Source organism: Punica granatum, chromosome 3, assembly GCF_007655135.1.
Source record: "Punica granatum isolate Tunisia-2019 chromosome 3, ASM765513v2, whole genome shotgun sequence".
In the NCBI taxonomy this organism is placed as follows: Eukaryota; Viridiplantae; Streptophyta; class Magnoliopsida; order Myrtales; family Lythraceae; genus Punica; species Punica granatum.
In genome coordinates this window covers 17,071,436-17,093,462 of record NC_045129.1, presented here as the reverse complement: position 1 = coordinate 17,093,462, position 22,027 = coordinate 17,071,436, and the positions used below count along the sequence as shown (strand labels likewise).

Genomic DNA, 22,027 nt, shown 5'->3' with positions numbered 1-22,027 from the left:
GATTATTACGTTATTCAAACTTTTTGGACCTATGGTGCAATAAAAAACTTTTTGTACTAATGGTGCAATTTTCTCGGTAAAAGAACATGGTTATCTGGTGTAGTTCTTTAGATAGGCGTGGCACCATGGTTGGCCTCCTCTTGCATAGGTGAAGTGCCACGTCAACTTTCCATTACAATTTTGAGAGAAATTTAACATTGTACAATATGGTAAAAAAATCAAAATTTTCGTGCCATTTGATGAAACTAAAGCAAACCGTGCTATCTCGTGAAAAAAGTTTAAAAATAAAATGTAATATAGGGTGTAATTTATTCTTCATCTTATTTATTCATGGGTGTATCTAATAACATGACCGAAAAGCACTTTAAAGTTGTGATTTCTTTGAATTTTTATTGAATATGGATTTAAGTACAATCCGTAAAATTTGAAATTCAACGCCCTTATAAGATATAAGTATGCCATTTTATTGAGGCAACAAAATGCAAATTCATTAAAAGGCAAACTCCTTTGAATCTCGGTTAAGTCATATGGTACAAAATAATGACGTTGTCACAATGTCCTATTTTTTGCGAAAGAGACAAAGCAAAAATTGTGTTACATAAAAGAATTTGATTTGAGTTTGCTGACATTTGAGTGACGCCATAAAAAAATTTGAAACTCAAAAATTTTTGTCTTCAGAAAGTATTATGTTCTTCTTGTCTCCTAAAAGAGAGGAGAGAAGAAAATTTACATTAAAAAAAAAAGTATTTTCTCATCCAAAGATTAGAACCATTTCTGAATTTAGTTATCGATATATTGCAAAGAATATCTCACTGATCGAAGCTCTCATTTAGCTTTCATATAATTATTTATGTATATTTTAATATATCACCTTGAATAATCTTCCCATGAAATGTATCCTTAAACCTCCGTCGGCTCAACAATATGGATTTAGGATTTGATCTGTTCGATAAGATAAAAACATAATAATCAACAACTCTCTATTTTTATTTGATGTTTTTTGAGCACTTAACCTTTTTGTGTATTCTATCCATTGTTCAACAAACAATATTATAGTGTGTTTGGTTTTAGAGTTAAGTAGAATTGATTTTTTATTTTAATTGATTTGTAATGATTGTGTTGTTGAATTATGAGAAAAAATGTGAAGAAGTATTAAATAGTTGAAAGAAAGTAATAATTGTATCGTTGAATTGTGGAAAAGTAATGAATAGTTGAAAGAATTTAGTATTAAAAATTAAATTGAATGGTTAAAAAAATTGAATAAAAAGATAAAAGTAATAATTGTATTGTTAGCTTTTGTTGTGTAATGAGTAGAGTTAAAGTTAGAATTAAAATTTTAAAAACCGTTTGTGAAACCAAGCGGAAAGAACTCTTAGACCATAGATCAACTAGGTGAAGCGTTTCCCTAATCGAGCACTTTCAAAATCCTTGTGCATCATGAGAGCTTATCATTTTTCGCTACATTGTTCCCTCATGGACTTCTCAATGTTCTCATCCCACGATAAATTTACAACCATAGCATAAGAATATTTGAGGGAAAGAAGAGTTCTTATTGTGTGGACCCGAATTTTGTCTCATCAAGGCCCGCATATGCACAACCGATCGCGCGGCTTGGGAGCGTCCACCTTCTCGTGGGGACGCATGATGGACACGCATGAGAAGAAGTCACCACTACCTATATACGACCCGAGGATCAAGGGCCGATAAGTTGCTCGGGCCTAGGGCTATGGGATACACCTAGTTTACTAAGGGAATGGTAATGCAAAACCGGAGATTCTGAATTCGGGGGTTCTTTTACATACGGGTCTATATCTCACACACCCTATTGGTACTCTATTTTCCTAGGGCTTACCGTTTTATTCATTTACCGCGTGATTAAGCTACGCTCTTCTTGCTCGTTTTGATACCGTAAAATCGAAGAGCTGATTGACTCGGGCTAAGATTCGTTAGGAGATTAGGCCCGCGAATCAAGGATTCGATCCGCTATCCTCACTACGGTTCACTTGACCATGCTGATCGGTTCCCCGCGCGGACCAAAACTGCGAAGCATTGGCTTACTCATCTATGGGGAAGTAGGCCGGTTCGATGGAGTCATCACTCAAACCGTCCACTCACTGACCGGTGTCCTTACAATGAATAAATGAATATATAAATAACAACCTTACAATGTGCTCTCGAACAAATACAAAATTACAGTACATGGACTTCGATCGGCTTGCATTCGGCCAAATATTTCAAACTGGCTCACCGTGTGTTTAGTAAAAGGACAAAACTAAAATTAAGGCGACGTGGGCTCAGAGAGCCTGCGGGTCAGGTCCGACCGGACAGACGGATGACAAAAGGATCAGTTGACCCTCGAGATGGTAGTAGGACCAGTCGAGCTCTCGGGTGATTGTCTAACCACAATTCGCACACTCAATCCAAGTCGTCCTCCACTTGGACACTACTCGAAGTAGAGCGGTGACTCGGGGTTAGACCCCATTCCACACACGGGTCACGCGCGCTAGATGTGTGTGGGGGCGTTGGACCCCGTGATCGATGGTTAGGGGGCATTGGACCCCGTGCAATGCGTATCCTATGAGCTCGGGCTTGAACAATGATAAAACAACAAAACACAGACATAAACAGATAAAAACTAATGAAAATAGACAAGTTGTGCGTTAAGTGTCGTGTTTACGTGATTAGTCGTTTATGGACCAGGATTGTTTGGCATGCGGTGGTAATTCGGCTAAAAGTGTGTGGGTTCGTTTTAAGTTGTTCTGTCATAGTAACAATGCGGCTTTAATAGATTATGATAGGGACGTGTTTTGACACGAGAGTTTGGAACCTAGGATTCTGCCTAACCATTTTCTAATGCTCAATTAAGTCGGGTGAATGGTTAGTCAGGTTTCGTGTTTAATGAAGGATACACCAAATCTAAATACCCGAATCTATGTTAGGATAACATAAACACTTTGGTCGGTTGAAGAGGGCTATGCAGATGAAACTTACGCCTGAATAGGTTGCCCGTCTTCACCCATAACTCGAAATGTTTCGCCCACCCTACCACCTAGGGTATCGGCGGATCACAAACTGATGGTTATTCCCTTGAACCGAAAAAACGTGTAATGTGCATGTGGAAGGTCAAGATCACGTAGCACGGATTATTGAAAATCGATAGTCGGTGTCGACCGATCTCTTGAGTCCATCTAGGTTGTGACGACCCCAATAGAACTGTGAAAACGGTTGCTCTATCTGGGAGTGATCTAAAATAAAGATCGGAATGGACCCGAAGTGCGAAAAATAAATTATCGAGACAAGCCCAAAAATGCAGAAATGAAACCATCAGAATTGGCCCGGAAATGCAGAAATGAAATTATGAAGACTGCCCCCGAAATGTAGAAATGAAATCATCAGGACTGGCTTGGAAATGCAAAAGTGGTCATTGGGACTAGCCCGGAAATGCAAAGATGGTCATCAGGACTGGCCCTGAAATGCAGAAATGAAGTCATCGGGACTAGCTCGGAAATGCAAAAATGAAATCATCGGGACTGGCCTGAAAATGCAGAAATGAAACCATCGGGATTGGCCCGAAAATGCAAAGATGTTAGGTGGACAGGACCGTGCAGGATATGCAAAAGTAAGGGTCAGTGTTGGAAATGTAGATGTTGGGTTCGCTTTGAGTCGGACTGGGATTTTGCTGGGGTGACGCGATGGTAGGCGTGACTTGCCGCTTATCGCATAACTGTGGCGCTTGTTGGATGACCGCGTTGCGTGTTGCCCTGAGGGCCCACCACTTGGGTTGAGATTGCCGTCCATTACAACAGGCAGACATGAGTTCGTTAGGAGGAGATTCCCTTTCGGGGTCCGAGTATGCATACCTGCATACAGGAAAATAGGAACTAACGGTCGTTGTCAGTCACGCAGTACAACCATAATTATGATGTGCAAAGAAGTCTACGTAGTGATGTTCCGGGATTTGGAATCAGTGGCCATTTGTGGGCGGTCGTGTCCCCGAGTATGACATTGATTTGACTGAAGGAAAGATTTTGTGGAACGGGCATGACCCGCGAATATTTGTATAAAGGTAAAAGGAGGGATCTTTAGGATCCTCCAGATCAAGGATACAACGATTTGATCTCATTTCGAAATGTGCCTCGAGCCCGAAGAGTCGAGGAGGGTAGCTTGCATTGAAGACTATCGAACCACTACTTGTTGTCACTTCACTTAAGGTATCGCTGTCCTTTCATGGTCGAGCCGCCAAAGGCCCCTAATTTTTGCCTAGGTCGCAAGACGTGTAACAGCTTAGCGGGGTAGTTTTGTTTAGTTTTAGTTTTTTCTTTTCTTTTCTCTTATCAAAGCTTACATTTTACTACGACCACCCGTATTGGGATTCGATCGCACCTCTCGGTTCCTCTAACTTTTGCCTAGACCGCCCTTTGCGAGTCTTCAGCCTAGCGAGGATCTATTTAATCTCTCATTTTGCTACGGTCCCCCGTTACGTGATTTTAGACCGTGCCTCTCGTTCCCTAGTTTTTGCCTAGGCCGCCTCAATGAGGTTTTCGACCTAGCGGGAAAATAATTCTTTTTCTCTCGAGATTGTCCTGAAGTAAGAAAAAGGGAGTTCATGCACAATTCGATGCGAACCGAAGAAAAAGATAGGAGGTGAAACGGGCACGAAACCCTAAAATTATAGAGAAGAAAGATAGGGAGTGAATGCTTGGTTCAAAATTGTAGATACGATAAAAGAAAGGGCAACAAAACGATTGGGAGACTATTAAAGATAATACTTCTTGAGGGCATCTGTGTTGACTTGGAGTGCGTTCTCGGTCCCGTCCATGTCGCTTAGGATGATTGCGCCTCCGGAGAAGACTTCCTTGACAATGAAGGGCCTGTTGTACTTGTACGGGAATTTGCCTCGAGAGTCAAGAGTGATGTGCAGGACCTTTTCATAAGACGAGGCCGCCGGGACTGAACTCGCGAGGATGAACCCTCTTGTTGAACGCCCGAGCCATTCTCTGCTGGTAGCATTGGCCGTGGTAAAGCATTGTCAGCCGCTTCTCATCGATCAGATTGAGTTATTTGTAGCGCTGCTTTGCCCATTCCGATTCTTCGAGCTCGAACTCGGCAAGAATCCTCATGGAGGGGATCTCCACTTCGATTGGCAGAACAACTTCCATACCGTAGACCAAGGAGTACGGGGTCACCCCGTTAGAAGAACGGATCGACATCCGATATGCCAAGAGCGCAAACAGGAGCATCTCGTGCCAGTCCTTATAATTCACCATCATTTTTTTGATGTTCTTGTTCATAGCTTCTGCCACACCGTTCATTTTGGGACTGTACGACGAGGAGTTACGATGTTAAATCTTGAACTATGCACAGAGTTCATTGATGATTTTGTTGTTGAAGTTCTTGGCATTGTCAGTAATGATGGTGCGAGGACCCCATATCGAGTGATGATGTCTTGCTTGATGAAGCAGACCACAGCCATTGCAGCGATAGATGCCAGTGTGACGGCCTCAATCTACTTGGTGAAGTAGTCGATTGCCACGAGAATGAATAAATGTCCATTAGATGCTTTGGGATAAATATGATCGATCACGTCGATGCCCCCCATTGAAAAAGGGCCATGGGGCCGCCATTAGGTGCAGCTCGCTGGGCGATGCTTTGTTCAGGTCGGTATAAGCCTGACACAAGTGACAATGTCTGACTTGCTTGATGTAGTTAGTCTCCATGGTAGATCGGAAGTAGCCCAATCGCACGAGTTTCTTAATGAGCATGAGCTCATTCATGTGGGTTCGCAACTTTCCTCATGCACTTCTTCCATGAGGCGTTATGCGTCATTCTCGTCAACACACCGTAATAGTGTAGCATTGAAGGAACGGCGGTAGAGCGTAATGTGTTGCGATACGCCAGAGTGTTTTCCGATCGTGACGGTTAGCAAATGCCGGATATTGACCAGTTTGCAGAAAGTGTTTGATCTCTGCATACCAAGGCTTTCCATCGGCAGCCTCGATCGCGCCGCAGTGGACGGGGCCTTGGTAATCTCTATCTCGAGGGGCTCAATGAGATTTTCCTTTGTGATGCTCACCATGGATGCAAGCATTGTGAGCGCGTTTGCGAAGTGATTCTTAATGCGCAGCGTGTACGTGAACGAGATTTTCTCGAAGTTCTCTTCCAACTCTTCGAGGTACTCGTGATATGGTACTAGCTTTGCATTTTTTGTCTTCCATTGCCCCAGTGTCCGGAAAATCATGAGCATAGAATCGTTGAACACTTCCAACTCTTAGACTTTGAAGTCGATTGCCGCCTGCTGGCCGAGGATATATGCTTCGTATTCGGCCACGTTGTTGGTGTAGGGGAAGTCGACCTTCGCCGCGATTGGGTAATACCGCTCATTAGGGGATATCAGCACTGCGTCGATACCAGACTCGATGGAATTGATCGCACTTTCGAAATTCATTTTCCACACAGGTCTATCCTCCTCAACGTCCACCTGGAGGATCCCTTCGTCTGGAAAGTCGGGATTGATCAAAGTGTCATCCTCAATCGGGAATTCTACCAGGTGGTCTGCTATTACTTGCCCCTTGACCAACGTGCATGAGACATACTCAATGTCGTACTCTGTCAACTGCAACGCCATTTCGCAATGTTCCTCATGGAGGATGGACTATCGAGTAGATTGCCTGTTCTGCGTGCGTGGATTCGTCATCTTGCCCTAACATGCACCCTAGAGATTGTCGGCGCACTGTCAGGCACAATATGAGATGACGACCCGGTATAGGTGGGACCAACATTGGCGGCTGAACCAAATAAGCCTTGATGGTGTCAGAGGTGTTCTGACATTCGTCGTCCCATTCGGCTGTTGCGTTTTTGCGAAGTAGGCGGAAGAGTGGTTGACGTTTGTCAGTAAGATTTGCGATGAAGCGCGCGATGTAATTCCGCCTTCCCAAGAAGCTTCATATTTCACGTACGGTCGATGGCGGGGGCAGTTCCTTGATTACCTTCACCTTGTCTGGATAGACGTCGATGTCACATTTGTTGACCACAAACCCCAACAGCTTCCTCGATTTGGCGCCGAAGGTGCACTTTGCCAGGTTGAGTCAGAGGTTGTATTTTTTGAGGTGGTCGAAGAGGCTCTTCAGGTTGACGAGGTGATCTTCTCCTTCCTTCGACTTGGCGATCATGTCGTCCACGTATGGAAGAGTGTAACCATAGCTCTGACATAGGTTGCCCTGACATTTTTGAGGCCAAAGGGCATGACCCGATGGCAGAAGGTCCCCCACATCGTGATGAACAACATGCCACAGGATTAGTTGGTGCTCCCCCAATCTTCTCCGTGGTATCAGCGATCTAATTAAAATCCCCTATGACTAGCCATTGCTCATTAATCCCGATAGAAATTCGCTTCAGGTCAGTCCAAAGTTCCCTACGAACATACACTACCATAATCCACAAATGCCATCTCCTCCCCACTTGGCCCTAAAATGTATAGCTTGGGAAAATCTACTAACATGGGAAATAGATACCTTTTGTGGGTTCCACCAAAGCCATATGCCACCAGAAAAACCCTGCACTTCAATTCTTATCGAGGAAAAATCTCGAAAGCTATTGCAAACTCTATCAGCTATTGAGCCACTTATTCTTGGTTCTAGGATGATCACCATGTTCAGTTTTACTTCTCTTAGGTAGTCCCTTAGTACTCGATTGAAACGAGGACTTCCTGCACCCCTGGAATTCCATGAGAATATCCGCATAATTAACAATGGTAAGATTATATAGAGACTACACCAGGAAGGTGATTCAATTAGCATCCGCCTGCTTATGCTCCCCAACTTGGGAGACCTCCATAGCCACTGTCTCGATAGTTTTTGGAATAACTTCCATAGAATCACTAGACACCATAGCATCCTTGATTGTTCTTCCATCTCCGGTGTCACCCAATTCCACCATATCTCCTCTTTCCTCCGGATCTAAAGCTCGGAAAATTTCAATATTACACGAGGTCTGACTTAACTCAGCCTCCGAGTTTGGTCTGTTATCTTGTTCCCTCCTTCCCGCTACAAAAACTTGTCCTTGCATAGCTTGAATGGCACTATTCATGGGTGAGCACTGACTAGTTTTAGTTGAGCGTTTCGAATGCATAAGTACAATAGACTTCGGTAATACAAACTGGTTACTATACTTCCCTCACTTCAGGTCACTGGGCTATCTGTCGTTGGGCTTGGCTTGGAATTTGGGCTGTCCTCGGCTTTGTTTGCTATTATATGTTTCTTACATACATTAATTTTAAATCAATTTTAAACTTTCTTTATGTTGCTGGCTATTTGATGTGTCTATTATTAGTTATTCAACATGGAAATTGTTTCCTCTAAATAAAATGGTTTTGTTTGCACAAAGATAGTGTTAGACGATGACTTTGGACTTTGTTTATGCGTTGTGATTGTTGTAGTAAGATGACTGTAATGTAACAGTCGTTTTGTTTGACTTGTCCATTTTAATGAACCGACGTCACTCGAGCCTAGATTAGTGAAGACCCATTTAAATTTCGGATACTTAATGGGGCAGACTGAGTGCATTTAATAGAAATTTAGCTTCTATTACTTAGTTTTGGCAGCCAAATTCAACTCAATTTCAAGTGAATCTTGACCAACAGCTACGATGTACAGTGTCATTTTTGTTTGCACGGCGAAGAATATATTGGATAATTGTTCCTCATAATTACACCGAACTCAATCACAAACTAATTTGATGAGTTTTCCATAATATCATGATCTTGATTTCTATCTTTCTCCCTATGTTTTATGCTTAACGGAGAGGACTGTGATAAGCCTTGTATATATACTTTTTACAAAGGAAAAGAGGCTGATGAAGAAGTTTCTTGTAAGGAGGTTCCATATAGTTTATAACATTCAAAATGTAACACGATATTTTATTAAAAACGAGCATTTTAGAACTATAATTTAAGCAAATGGACTAGAGTTTCAGTTGCTCCAATTGCAACTTTTCTTTCCAAGTACTTCTGCAAGTCACGAGAAATGAATCGATTGATTGCCTGAGGAAGAGGAGGTCATCTTATGTATACCTAGCAGGTCTGCCAATGATTGTTGGACCCTATACGGCTTTGAACCAAGAGGTGTGTTGTGTAGCTGTGCAACTTCACCCTGGAAAAGCTGGACAAAGAATCGGGTTGTCTGAGAAGAAGAGATCTTGAACATTTGAAAAGTGCCGACTTAATTTACCAAGGTATATGATTCCTCCAAAAATTGATCAGATGAGTTCTCTAGGCTCGGTATCAGATGCAAATGACCTCCACCGAGAGTTTCTTCATGACGTTCGGGCACGGATCTCCTCCAAAGATTTCAGGGTCAATTGTCACGGAGCACGAATTTAGCCCTAGACAAGTCTGCAAGAAGGAAACCAGCGTTCACTTCATATTTAGATAATGCCAGATACTTTCCTAGTCTAACCTTCCACCATCTTGGCATAACCTAGGAGGTAAGCACAACTCCTCCAGTACCCGGGAATCAAATTTTGGCCTCATGCGAATCCAAAATATGACAGGATGCATATACTTTCTATTCTGAAAGTAAAGGGAAGGAGAAAGAATGTACATACCCTTTCAAAAACATTGTACGAGTGGAAGGCATGACATCTCCCTTCATGGAAGCTCCCACATGACCCTTCTGGCGTTCCAAAACTAGCAAACTTTATCTTCGATATTCTCTGGCCCGATGAACACCACAAGTGAGCCTTGGGTCGGAGGGGTTTGTTGACCCTCTGGGAGGCATGCATCTTCCAGTTCATGAGGGTGGGTTGCCACTCATATATATTGGCACACACGGTGTCTATCTCTCTCCTCGCCAAGGAAATTCCACTAGGGTCCCCTCCCAACTCTTCAAAAACAACCAACAGGTTCCCTGTCGGATTCAGCCATGAGCGAGGAATATGGTACCTGAAAACCACAGGGCCATGGATCAAAGTCAATTTAGGACATTTCACAAAGCCATGTGGGAAGTCACAATGTGCTAAACCCGGCAGGACGAGCCATATGTGATCCATGCCGTGATCTCTCAAATGGTTTTTCAGCCACTTGAATAAAACCAGAGGTTGTCACCACGGTACTTTTGCATATAAATCGTAGTAAAAGGGTTGTCATATTTCTCTTACCATCTCTGAGAAGCCTCTCCACAATTAGTCAAGCACTTCTTCTCATTGTATTCGCCTGCATAGCTACAATTCGCGCAAGCACCAGTGGCTTTATATGCAGGCCAATATCGACCAAGACTTCGCCCATTTATCCACAACTGACCTTTGCCCATGCTGTTCATATCAAGAGCCAATGGTGCCGCTCCTACTGGGGCATCAAAAGTTGTCTGCAAACACATATTGACAGATGCTAAGGTTGTGTTTGTTTACAAGTTAGTTAAATAAGTTCTTAAAAGTTAGTTACAAATTAGTTACATGGGAAAATGAATAGGAGAGAAAGACAAAGATGAAAGATAATGATATTATCTACTTAATGATTGAGTTAAAAACCACTTAATGAGTAAGCAAAAAATTTTGACTTAATAAATAAGCATTTTTCACTTATAGGTGCTCCCTTCCCCTCACAAAATATTTTTTCATCCTTATCATTCCTACACTCTTCCTATATATTTCTTTCTTTAACTAATTAAGTGCTTAGTTTTTAAGCACTTAATTTATTGAACACCACCAAACTTTTTCTTGTGAACCTCTATCCAAATTATATATATATTCATTTGATGAAAAAGGAATTAACAAGCAGGATTGTATAATCTCCGAACTAACAAAACCTTATAACCAGGTGAAGCCATGATTTTGCACGTGCTTCACCCCCACCCACCCCCCCCCCCCAAAAAAAAAAAAACACAAAAAAATACACTTTATCACTTTAACCTTGCTTAATCTCATAGAAGGATATTTGCAAACATTATGCGAGATCAATTAGCTATAGCTTTAAGAGACTTACCCGATACCATGTAAGCGGCTGGTTCCCCGCAACTAATGATTCTTCAGCCCACTCAACTAAAGAGCTCCCAATAAAAGAGTGAAGATCCAAACCTTCTCCATGAAGACCAATCTAAAGTAAAACAGGATGATGATTCTTCCATGTTTCCAGACAAAAATATGGAGAAGTCAGAGACAAAGAGAAATTAACCTTATAAAACCACTTTTGCCATGAAAGGTCTCTCCATCCTTCATTGAGACCGCTCAATGAAATGGGACCAAGAACCCCAGCATTCCATGTCTCGTAATGGATGCCGACATTCTGAAAATGTCCAATATAATAAACATATTAACAGGCCTTCACATATAATATTAAGCTTTTATTGGAGGAGAGGGGAGACGGGCATTAGAAGCACAAAGAGAGAGAGAGGGGAGGGAAAGAGAGAGCGAGAGAGAGAGAGAGCACACCGGTAGACCAACAGCAATGCTTAGAAGAGATACTTTGTTGTCCCCAGCTCTTAAATTCACACCCTGACTGAAGGTTAATTTTGGGAATTCCAGGCTACCAAAAGATGATCCTATCCAACATCAAAGAGCAGGTACCTTTTTTCCATTAACTTTCTCAAAACATTGGAAGCCACAAAGCATGCTTGAAAAGAGAAAGGAGCAAAATCAAAGGAAAGATCTGAACACCTCTCTAATACTACGAGTGGCTCATTAAGATATTTCTGCGTATCCAAAATTTTCACTTCAACCACTCAAACAGTGATAACATGTTACCGTTGATTTTGGCAACACACCTGATAATTTCCCATTGACGAAAACATGCAAAGCATGACCAGCAGATAAGACCTTTAGAACAGGATATTGTCCGGTTTTCAGGAACTCCTCGTTCGGGTCAATGTAGACACTACAGAAATCAAAAAGGTATAACCATCAAGTCAAGATGCAGCAGTTTCACAAGTACATAGTCTAGTAAAATAGCTACTATAGCCTACTAATACTCACTCTGTCATATACCACAAATAGTCGGAAACGTCTCTTGTAATATTTATCTGTTCCAACAAACCAACAGTAGAAAATGCACTACCATCAAAAGCACCGCCATCTTCGGTGTATGCCTCCCAAGAGAATCCATTAGCAGAAACAGGCGTCATCTTCATTTGTGAGCTCTGTGCACCAACCTGCTCTCGTAGAAGAAACTTAATGTCAGTTACTACTCATTTAGAAATACAGTAGCAGCCATGCAGCTGCTATCCGATTTCCACTATACATAATCATCAAAAACGGCAGAATATTTAAGGAAATGTAGCAAACAAAATTGGCTTTCAAGAGTTCTAAAATGCTGACGGTTGCTTATAAGCATATCACACCATATGTTAACAACCAAATGGAAATGATGCATTCTTTTCTCACCCGTGCCGTGTTATATACAGTGTTCTTGCAGTCAGGAAGGATGCTGATAGACCAAGGAGGAAGGTTGTAATGCATATTTCTGAACCAAACTTTCGCGAAGTATTCTGTGTCATAATTTGCAAGGAACGCTGCACAAGTCCCTTGTTTTGATTGAAAGACATGAGCCTGCAGGGAAGGAATATAATCAACTTCAAAACTAGAACGGAACAAACGTCTTAGGACTCTGAGTGTTAGTGCAAAGAAGTTGAGACGTGTGTATGCTCATTTACATAAGTCATGAGTTTGAAGCTCAGTAAGCAAGAATAGTGCTAGGTGAGGCCACCCATATATGTAATTTAGATAGACTTACCTGGATCCACAGGGTTCATTGGCCTGGGCAAAACAATCTCCTCATTTAAGTATTATTGGGAAAAAAAAAAAAGGAATGTCATATAACTAAATCTAACCTCTTGTTTGGGTCCTAGGGACATCACAATTGGTTCCACCGATACTAGAGCTGGTTCACAGAGTTTAATTGCTCTGTGCAAGTCCTTCAAATGACCCCATTTAGGTTGCCTTAATAGCCCTGGAAATTGAAAATAAAGATAGAGAAGAAAAAGTAGATGATTATTATTACTACTATTGATGATTAACAGTACCGTTACTTAAAAGAGAAGAAATGCAACATATTTAAGAACTCTTTAGTTCGATATCGAGTATCAGTTAAGAGCTCACTGCTTTGTTATCTAGGCATAAAAGTCAGCTATCAAAACTGTACAAAGCAAACTCTTTAGAAGAAAGTAAACTAACTCTTGTTACATACCAAACTCATCCAGAGGAGCGTCATAGTCATAGCTGGTCGCTATGAAAGGACCACCAGAAGTACGTCCAAAATTTGTTCCACCATGATACTGAAAAGTCAAAACCAAACAAATGTACCTTAATTATTGATTCTTCCACTGCACTAAATTAAACTTGTTCAGTCGAGTACCATATAATAATTCACATAGGATCCTCCCTTCTGTATAAATCGAGCAACTGAGAAGGCCAAATCTTCAGCAGGCCGATATGGGACTGCACCTCCAAACTCAGTGTACCTGCAGATTTTTAAAAAAAAATTAGGAAGCAAACACTAGCTATAAAATATCTTAAAATTGTTATTTAGTTACTTGCTCTATTCCTCATGAAAATGGTGCTTAGCACTCACCAGCCGGTCCAAGCTTCGGTCCACATTTTGGGTTTATAAGGTTTGTTCGCGTAGAAGTAGTCACAATAAAAACCGTTGCAAGTGTTAATCTGCCAGGAAGATGGAAAAAAACAATGTTATGACTACCAAAAACAATATAGATCTAAAGCTTGGAAATGCAGAAGAAAAGGTAAGAAGACATTAGCAGAAAATTGCTGGCATCATAAAGAGAAAATTTGGTAAAATCAGACTTCCATCTCTAATGCCATGATAAACATTTATTGAAGACCCTCATTCTAGTGTTAAAAGAAGCTTAATTTCAACAAATATGAAGCTTTGTGATGCTTACAATAGGATCAGGAGCATCGTCTTGCTTGCACATGACCCAAGGGACGCCTACGTCCTGAGCAATGGCCATCTTTGCTGCCCAGTTCGTGTAAACTTGACCAGGTTGACCGATTTCATATTCCACAGGTCCAAACTCATTCTCAATCTGCCAAAGGGTTCATGGAAGAAATGACTAAAACATCATCCACTTGTATTCTGTGATTTATTCCTTGAGAGAGGTTCCAGGAATCCAGACAAAAGCAGAACTGGTAAGATATAACTCATTAGAATATTATTATACCTGAGAGAGGATTATTGGGCCACCCTGAGACTCGAACAATTTCTCTGATTTCATCATATTGACAATCATTGTGGTGAACTTTTGCATCTCTTTCTTTATTTAGGGGGAAAAGGAATAGATCAATGAGTCAGAACCAAGTAGAACATCTATGGAAGCTACGGTTGAAACAACGTGCTGACCTTGAAAGGTTCATTGTCAGTTCTGAAGCTCATCCCTGGAATGTACTTAAGCCAAACAGGAAACCCACTGGGAGTAAAATTGCCAGAAAGAAGGAAAAGAAAAAGGAAAAAATGATCAAGTTCAGCCATCAATACCTCAATTCAAACTAAAACATAATTTCTACTTCTGGAAGTAAACTGAAATAAGATGTGTGAAGTGTCAGTGGTACCCGAAGTTCCACTCAGCACACACGTAAGGGCCGATCCTGAGATGAACATACAGACCTGCTTGCTCCACCAACTTAATGAATTTTACTAGATCATAGTTCCCCTCAAAATTGTACTGCCAAAACAAAACCAGAAAAAATAAAAATGATGAACAACAGAGTTAAATCTTAAGCTTTATTTATTTTTATTTACTTCTCCTTGTGTAGGTTCATGCCCATTCCAGAAAACGTAAGTCTGAATCACATCAACTCCTCCTGCTTTTGCTTTCATAATAAGATCAGGCCACATCTGCAACATCGAAAATTTGAACAGCAAGGACAAAATTAATTTGTGAATATTAACTCCTTTCTCCTCAAATTCTCAACAACCTTTCTCAAATTCACAGTTCTAATCTATGCTACAACCATTCTAAAGAGCTACACTATCACCAAAGAAATAAATAAATAAATGGTACATCACTTGCAATTGTTAGGTAGGAAGAAAGACGAATACCTCTGGGGTGCTTCTTGGGTAGTGTATGGATCCAGAGAAAAGGATTCTTCTTTGGCCATTGATAGTGATAGCCTTATAATCATAAGTAACAGAGGCTTCAACAGAAGAAAAAGAAACCCACAATAGGCACGACAAAACCCAGAACAAGTTCTTCCACATGACAGGCTCTCTTAGTCCCATTACAGAGTGAATGGCGCCACAGCACACTCTGCCCGCCTGCCTGCCCCTCTCCCTAACCAAGCAATTGGCCTTTTCTTTCTCTTCTTGCTCTGTGCCTTCTTTCTTAATGGGCAACTTTATTCCCTGCTTCTTTAAGGGGAGAGACAAAAGATTTCGGCTTACGCGTTGTTTCATTTCACCCCAAGAAGAACGATACAACACATATGTGTGAACTGGGATTGGATGAAGAAGAAAAGCAAACAAGACATTCATGTTTTTTTTTTTTTGGCTGCTAGAAGACATTCAATTATTTTGTGCAACCTATGCTGGCATGATGGCATATTATTATTATTATATGTCCAGAGTTGTCATTGGGAAGCAAAATTGAGGCATGAGATCTACAAAACTGGGTATTATACATAATATATATATATATAATGCATAATCTCATGGAATTTGACCGGTTAATTATCTGCATTATTTCATACTCTTTGCTATGATTTGAATTCCCTTGGACCTAGCAGCATAGTTTAACATGTAAATCTCAAGAGGTGAATTAATCGAGATATGCACCAGTTGCCCGGATGCCAATTGATGGCAATTAAAAAAGAGAAAAAGCATTATGCGTATCATTTTTCAATAACCGGGGAAAGGAATTAAAATAGGAAGGTGCTTCGCACCTGAGTGAGCGAGAGTGGCGTGAAGCAGAGGGTTTTGATTATTGAAAGTGAGGGTGGGCCCCAGTTCTTTGGTGGACCTTTATGGATTCCCCAGTCCAACTTTTGGACTCTCTCGTCTCATCTCTCAACTCTCACACTATCTCTAATGGTCTCTTGATTTTGAATCTCTGAATTGGGCTTCGCTCTGCCCCCATAGTCGTCTCGTTAAACTAAATTTTTAAAAGAATAAATTGATCTCTTAGAAATACTTACATCAAATCCGACCTCAAAATTTTTTTTACATCAAATTGAACGTTGAAAAATTAAGTATACATTAAATTCGATCTCAAAAATTTTTTTACATCAAATTTAACGTTGAGGTATTAAATATACATCAAATTGAACCTTGAAAGATTAAGTGTACATCAAATTCGATCTCAAGAAATTTTTTATATTAAATTGAATCTTGAGAGATTAAGTGTACATCAAATTGAAACTTGAGAGATTAAGTGTAATCTGACTTCAAGAAATTTTTTATATCAAATTAAACCTTGAGAGATTAAGTGTACATCAAATCCGACCTTTCGTTAGAATGCCGTCCAAAAATGGATAGAACAATCTGATCTGGCATTCAACAGTTGATGTGTGATTGTTTGATTGTTTTCTCACATTTTTTTATTATTCCTCATTTTTATTTGTCTTAAAAAAAAGTATTTCTTACAATTCCCTCACTTTTCAATCGGGGACGGAAAAAACTTCCTTCTCCCTACACATCCTCCTCAATCACTGGTGCTCTCGTCCATTCATTTTTTGACGGTATTCTGACGGAAGATCAAATTTGATGTACACTTAATCTCTCAAGATTTTATTTGATGTACACTTAATCTCTCAAGTTTCAATTTGATGTAAAAAATTTCTTGAGATCGAATTTAATGTACACTTTATCTCTCATGATTCAATTTAATATAAAAAAAATTTGTGATCAGATTTGATGTAACATGTATATTTGTAAGATCAATTTATCAATTTACTCTTTTAAAAAAAAGAGACACATACTTCAATGAATCTCTGATTTTCATATCTCTTATCAGAACTCACATATATTATTATATTAATTAAATAATTTAATTAATAATATATATAATTAATATTTGTTAATTATAGTAATATTATATAAATTATAATTAATATATATTAAATGGGAAGGAAACGGAGGAGAAGAAGGTAGTAAAGGGACGGCAGCCATGGGAGGACCTTTCCTCATTTCCGTCTAGCGTCGGCTCAAGCTCCGGCGAAATCGACAGAAGCCCTTATCATCTCCTCCCTTGCTTCCTTTAGTGAATGTATCAGACCACAACCTTGAGCCACCGGCAAAATCGACATCAGACCTCTACCCTTGCCTCCTCCATCGTTCTCTTCTAGAATCAAATCGAACCAAGATCGAATCGCACACCTACACCCACACGGATCTCCATCGTTCTCCTCCATTCTCCTTCCCTGCCACACCCACACAGACACATCTAATCGGCCCCCAATTGCCGCATCTCCACTCGCCCCAACAAGCACAGATCCACATCTAATCGAACCAAGAATCCAAAACTCAAAAACCCTTTTTCCGATGGGGAAGGAAGCTCCACACCTGGGCTTCAATGGCAGCATCATGAAGAGAAGCAGAAAATGGAAGTGAAGAGAGCGAGGCGACGGATTGAAAAAAAAAATTAAAAAAAAAAGGGGGCATGGGCTGCGACACGGCAACCCAAGATTGGCTGCTTGGCGTCTCTTGGCAGGCGCGCGCAGCTGGTTCTCCAGCTGCGTGCGTATTTGACGCGCGTCTCCCCCTTGCCACGTAGCAGTGGGAGACAGGGCCAAAGCCCCACTTAGGAGAGCCTCATGCTGGAGACTGAGTGGGTCCACTCCATTCTTCGTCTCACAATTAAAACCTATCGTCTATAGACTCAGATTGAGACAACTTCGTTTGATCGACGAGAGCTTTCCTTTTCCTTTTGACGTTCCCTCAGCTCATGATGTGATATCCTTTGGTGTTCCCTCTATATCTTATGTTCTCAAGGATTAAAAGTAGATTAAATAAACTGTTTCGTTCATGAGATTTAAACTTTGTATCAATTTGATCCTTTACTTATTTTTCCTATCAATTGGGTACTTCTTGTCATTAATCAGGTTTGAGGGTTTCAATTTGGCCCCTAAGAGGTTAATTAGGTCCCTTGAGAGTTTACATCAAGTTAGGGTCAGGCATCAAAACGGTCCTTCCGTCCATTAATTCGTCAAATGTTAACGGAAAAATGTTTACATCAAATCAATCTTTTTACTCTTTTTTTTTTAATTTTTCATTCCTCAATCCTATATAATCTCCTATCTTTCCTTTGAGGTGGGAAAATTGTTTCCCTCTGTCTTAGAAATTGAAGAGCGAGAGCCAAACGAAAAGTTCGTCCACAGGAAATTATCGTTATCAAGGTGTGCAATCAAGGTGTAGGGGTGTTCCAATCTCCATCGTCATCATGCAATTTGATGAAAGGTTCGTACGCGAGAGAAGGTACTTCCCCATCTCTTTGAGACATTGAGGTTGGGTTTCGGTTGTGGAGTACATGGCAAAAAAGATGTTTTTAGATGTTGCAAGGATGGTTTGTGTGACTTTATTGAGTTTAATCAGTCTGCATTGGACATACGAACTACTTCGATGGAATGCTGCTTAGATGCCAAGGTTTTCCTAATTGAGAGGTTTTTTCACAGGTACATATGGAAGAAAGTTAATGTGGTTCTTCATCCTGGAGGGAAATTTGTTACTGACCCCAAATTGCATTAAGAAAGTGGTGTTGAAGAGGTGCAGAGAAATGTTGATCTTAATACCTTTACTGCAGCTGGGATAGAAAGTTTGGTTGGTGATAAATATGTCGGCAAACCAACGGCTTGCTACTTTAAAAATTCAATCTTCTATGACTTTGAGGTGGCCGTGGAAGAGTTGAAGACCGACGCAGATGCAATATCTTTGGTTGATATAGCACAATATACAAATGAGGTGCATTTGTACTTTGAGCATGCTTTAGTAGAAGTAGTAGAGGAATTACCTAAAGAGGAGGTTACGGAACTTCAAAGGAAATAAGAGGAACTTCAAGGGCAACAAGAAAAACTTCAACAAGAAACTGCTCAATATCAGGCCGAAGACAAGATGAAGCTACAAAAGGAGAGGATCCTCCATAAGCATATTCTAGTCGTAATGATGATGATAGTGTAGAGGATAGTACCTACAAAATGGGATATGCGTTGTATGACTGCAATGTGCAAGATGAAATTGAGTAATTTTTATCATCCACTCAGCCTGGCCTAGAGGAGTTTGAGAACTACAGTGAATCTACGGAAGAAGGCAATAGAATGAAGAGTCCATGCAAGGTGAAAAGGAAGTATGCAAGAGACAAGAGCAAGAGCAATAGCAAGTCAACAACCAGGTTTCCAAGTTATAATACAAAAGGGAGGTTCAAGAATACTTTTGGAGGAGTTGGAGTTGATATGATGGAGAATGCAGGAAATGGAACTGGACCTTATACACCTGATTTTGTTGCAAGAAATGCATCTAAGGATGATTATGTTGATGGCTATGAAATTGAAGAGTTGAGGTCAATTCACAGTGATAAAGACGATGAAGATGGTGAAAGGAGATCTCCAATATTTATCCAAAGAGAAGAGAATTAGCATGTCTTGATAACACTTGAGAAGGAATTTGAAAATCTGGAAGTTTTCAAAAATGCTATGAGGGATTTGAATATTGACATGGGGAGGGAGGTAGACTTTGTAAAAAATAACTCAAAAAGGGTGAAGGTAGAGTGTGTTGAGAGAGGGGAGGATGATGATGCATGTAAGTGGGCTATATTATGCTCTATAAACAATAACAGTAAAAGTTTCCAAGTGAAAGCATATTATCCTGAGCATACTTGCAATAGACATGCGACAACGAGCTAGCAATAAAAGAATGGGTTGTACAGAAGTTGGTGCCCACTGTAAGGGCCTAGTCAAACAGAACTGGACATGAGGCATTTGACTTGATGAAGGCCAATTATAGAGTGTTGTTGAATGATGCCATGATGTATAGAGTAGTGTAATGTGCATGAAAGATTTGTGAAGGCGAAGAAGAGAAGCAATATGAAAGATTGCGAGACTACTATAATGAGTTGTCAAACATAATCTAAGTTCAAGTATCTTACTGCAATTCTTTCCTGATTCACATGAATTTGAGAGGTTTTATATTTGTTTGGAAGCTTGCAAGAATTATTGATAGGCTGTAGGCCTCTAATTGAATTGGATAGCTGCTTCCTGAAAGGGTACTATTGGGGGCAGTTATTAGATGTTGTGACTCAATATGGGAGCAACTAATTCTATGTGATTGCTTTTACAATTGTAGAAGTTGATAATAAAGACAATTGGAGCTAGTTTTTGAGACAACGATGGAGGATTCGGGAGACCTAACTGGAAGCAAATATGCTTTCATTTCAGACATGCAGAAGTCAATTATATCTTACTGTGAATCGTTAAGTACTCCTTACATTATGTTGTATACATACTCCTTACATTATGTTGTATACATCAAGCAAGTCCTTGATTTAGTGCTATCATATATTAAGTAATCCTTATAGGGTTACTTTATACATTTATTATGTCCCTCCATAAATGATTGACTTAGACTTAATCCCATTGAAGGTCTGGATGCTGCATCAAATGAAGTTTGTCAAGGTGCTCCTCATTGGTACTGTTGTAGGCATCTATGGGCCAACCGCATCAAGAAGTGGAAGGCTACAGCGGAGCTCAAGAAAGCATTCTGGCTATGTGCTATTTTAATCACAGCTTAGCAATTTGAAGAATCAATGGAGGTGATGAAGAGGATCAATCCAAGAGCTTATGAATGGTTAAACGACATATCAGTTGAGAAGTGGACAAGGTCATAATTTCAAACAGGGACAAAGAATCAGTCACTCACAAGCAATATGCAGAGGGGGTAAGGATGTATCCGCTACAACTAGAAGTCGATCTGGTACCTTCCTTCGAATGAGGTACCGACGTCAATCTTCATATTTTTGTTACTACATCAATTGAAGAGTCGCCTAGCCAGGCAATGAAAGCTCACAGTGAAGGAAGAGAGAAACAACAAATTCGAGGTTAAAAACCCCCTTATGGGTAAACACGAAACCATGTACGAACCAAAGTTAAATTTGGGTCGAGTTGGTTCAAATGGAAATGAAATCATATGTGGAAATTTATTTTGTGGACCTTACATATTTTATACATCAACTATACTTCACAAAAAAAAGTTACAAAAAGATAAAAAAAGAATAATAAGCAACCATATAGAACTAAAATAGAAAAATGATTAACTAAGCGGGATGAAAATAGAAAAAGAAAAAAAAAGATAGAAATAGAAAAGTAACTACAGTTACAGAGATCAAATTTAATACTGTTTGCGATACAAAAGTATTTAGATAAAGGAATTAGTCCTGAGATTATTTTTCTTAGTTAAAAGGGACTAATTCCCTTCGAATGTCAGCGTTTTCAATTCACATATTCAGGTAAGTTACATGGGTGGTCCAAAAATGAAGGGTAAGTTACATGGGAAATTAGTCAAGATGCGCGGGGCCTTTGCATAAATTTAATTCTAAAAGGATATTATGCAGTGGCAGTGAATGATTATGTTATATTATTAGTAATTTTTATTAGAATTGTCGTTAACATGGACACATGTAGGGGTAGCAATTCATGTCGTGTTGTGTTTATACATGTCGTATCTAAACGGATTCGTGTCATCGAAGTCATAATCCGTACACGTCACGATTATTAAACGGGTCAAGTTTTGGAAACACGAACACGACCTGTTTATATCCGTGTCAACCCGGACATGTTTCGTTTAAACCTGTTTATCGAAACGTATCATAATAAGTACACGTGTCCATACACGACACGATTATAACTGGTTACTTGAACAAGTTAACACAACCCGTTTATTCGATCAATCCGGTTACCCGAACACGTTAACATGACCCGTTTATTCGATCAACCCGATTACCCGGACACGTTAACACGATCCGTTTATTCAACACGTTAACATGACACGTTTATTCGACACATTAACACGATTACGACCCGTTTATTCCAAACAAAAATTTCTAAA

The 22,027-nt window shown here is 40.2% G+C and overlaps 1 protein-coding gene across 1 annotated transcript; it reads right to left on the bottom strand.

Annotated features, from left to right (window-relative positions):
• Positions 1-8,804: 8,804 nt before the first annotated feature.
• On the bottom strand, positions 8,805-15,445 carry LOC116200872 (beta-galactosidase-like). The gene is made up of 19 exons (XM_031531820.1): positions 15,041-15,445; positions 14,741-14,836; positions 14,551-14,663; positions 14,342-14,408; positions 14,163-14,255; positions 13,884-14,027; positions 13,556-13,644; positions 13,340-13,445; positions 13,172-13,259; positions 12,816-12,934; positions 12,370-12,534; positions 11,962-12,137; positions 11,754-11,863; positions 11,422-11,531; positions 11,165-11,275; positions 10,976-11,086; positions 10,153-10,358; positions 9,601-9,937; positions 8,805-9,388 (listed from the first exon to the last, which is right to left on the bottom strand). Exons 1-19 carry the CDS (start codon positions 15,392-15,394, stop codon positions 9,278-9,280), a joined length of 2,706 nt encoding a protein of 901 aa, XP_031387680.1. The 5' UTR covers positions 15,395-15,445; the 3' UTR covers positions 8,805-9,277.
• Positions 15,446-22,027: the final 6,582 nt, after the last annotated feature.

Bases quoted from the DNA above. Each gene is read 5' to 3' on its own strand.
- LOC116200872 (XM_031531820.1), bottom strand. From the start codon at position 15,394: ATGAAACAACGCGTAAGCCGAAATCTTTTGTCTCTCCCCTTAAAGAAG. The intron at 12,535-12,815 runs GTTAGATTTAGT...CCTTCCCTGCAG, and splicing joins CCCTAGGACCCAAACAAGAG to GCTCATGTCTTTCAATCAAA. The intron at 11,276-11,421 runs GTGTGCTCTCTC...GGACATTTTCAG, and splicing joins GCATTGCTGTTGGTCTACCG to AATGTCGGCATCCATTACGA.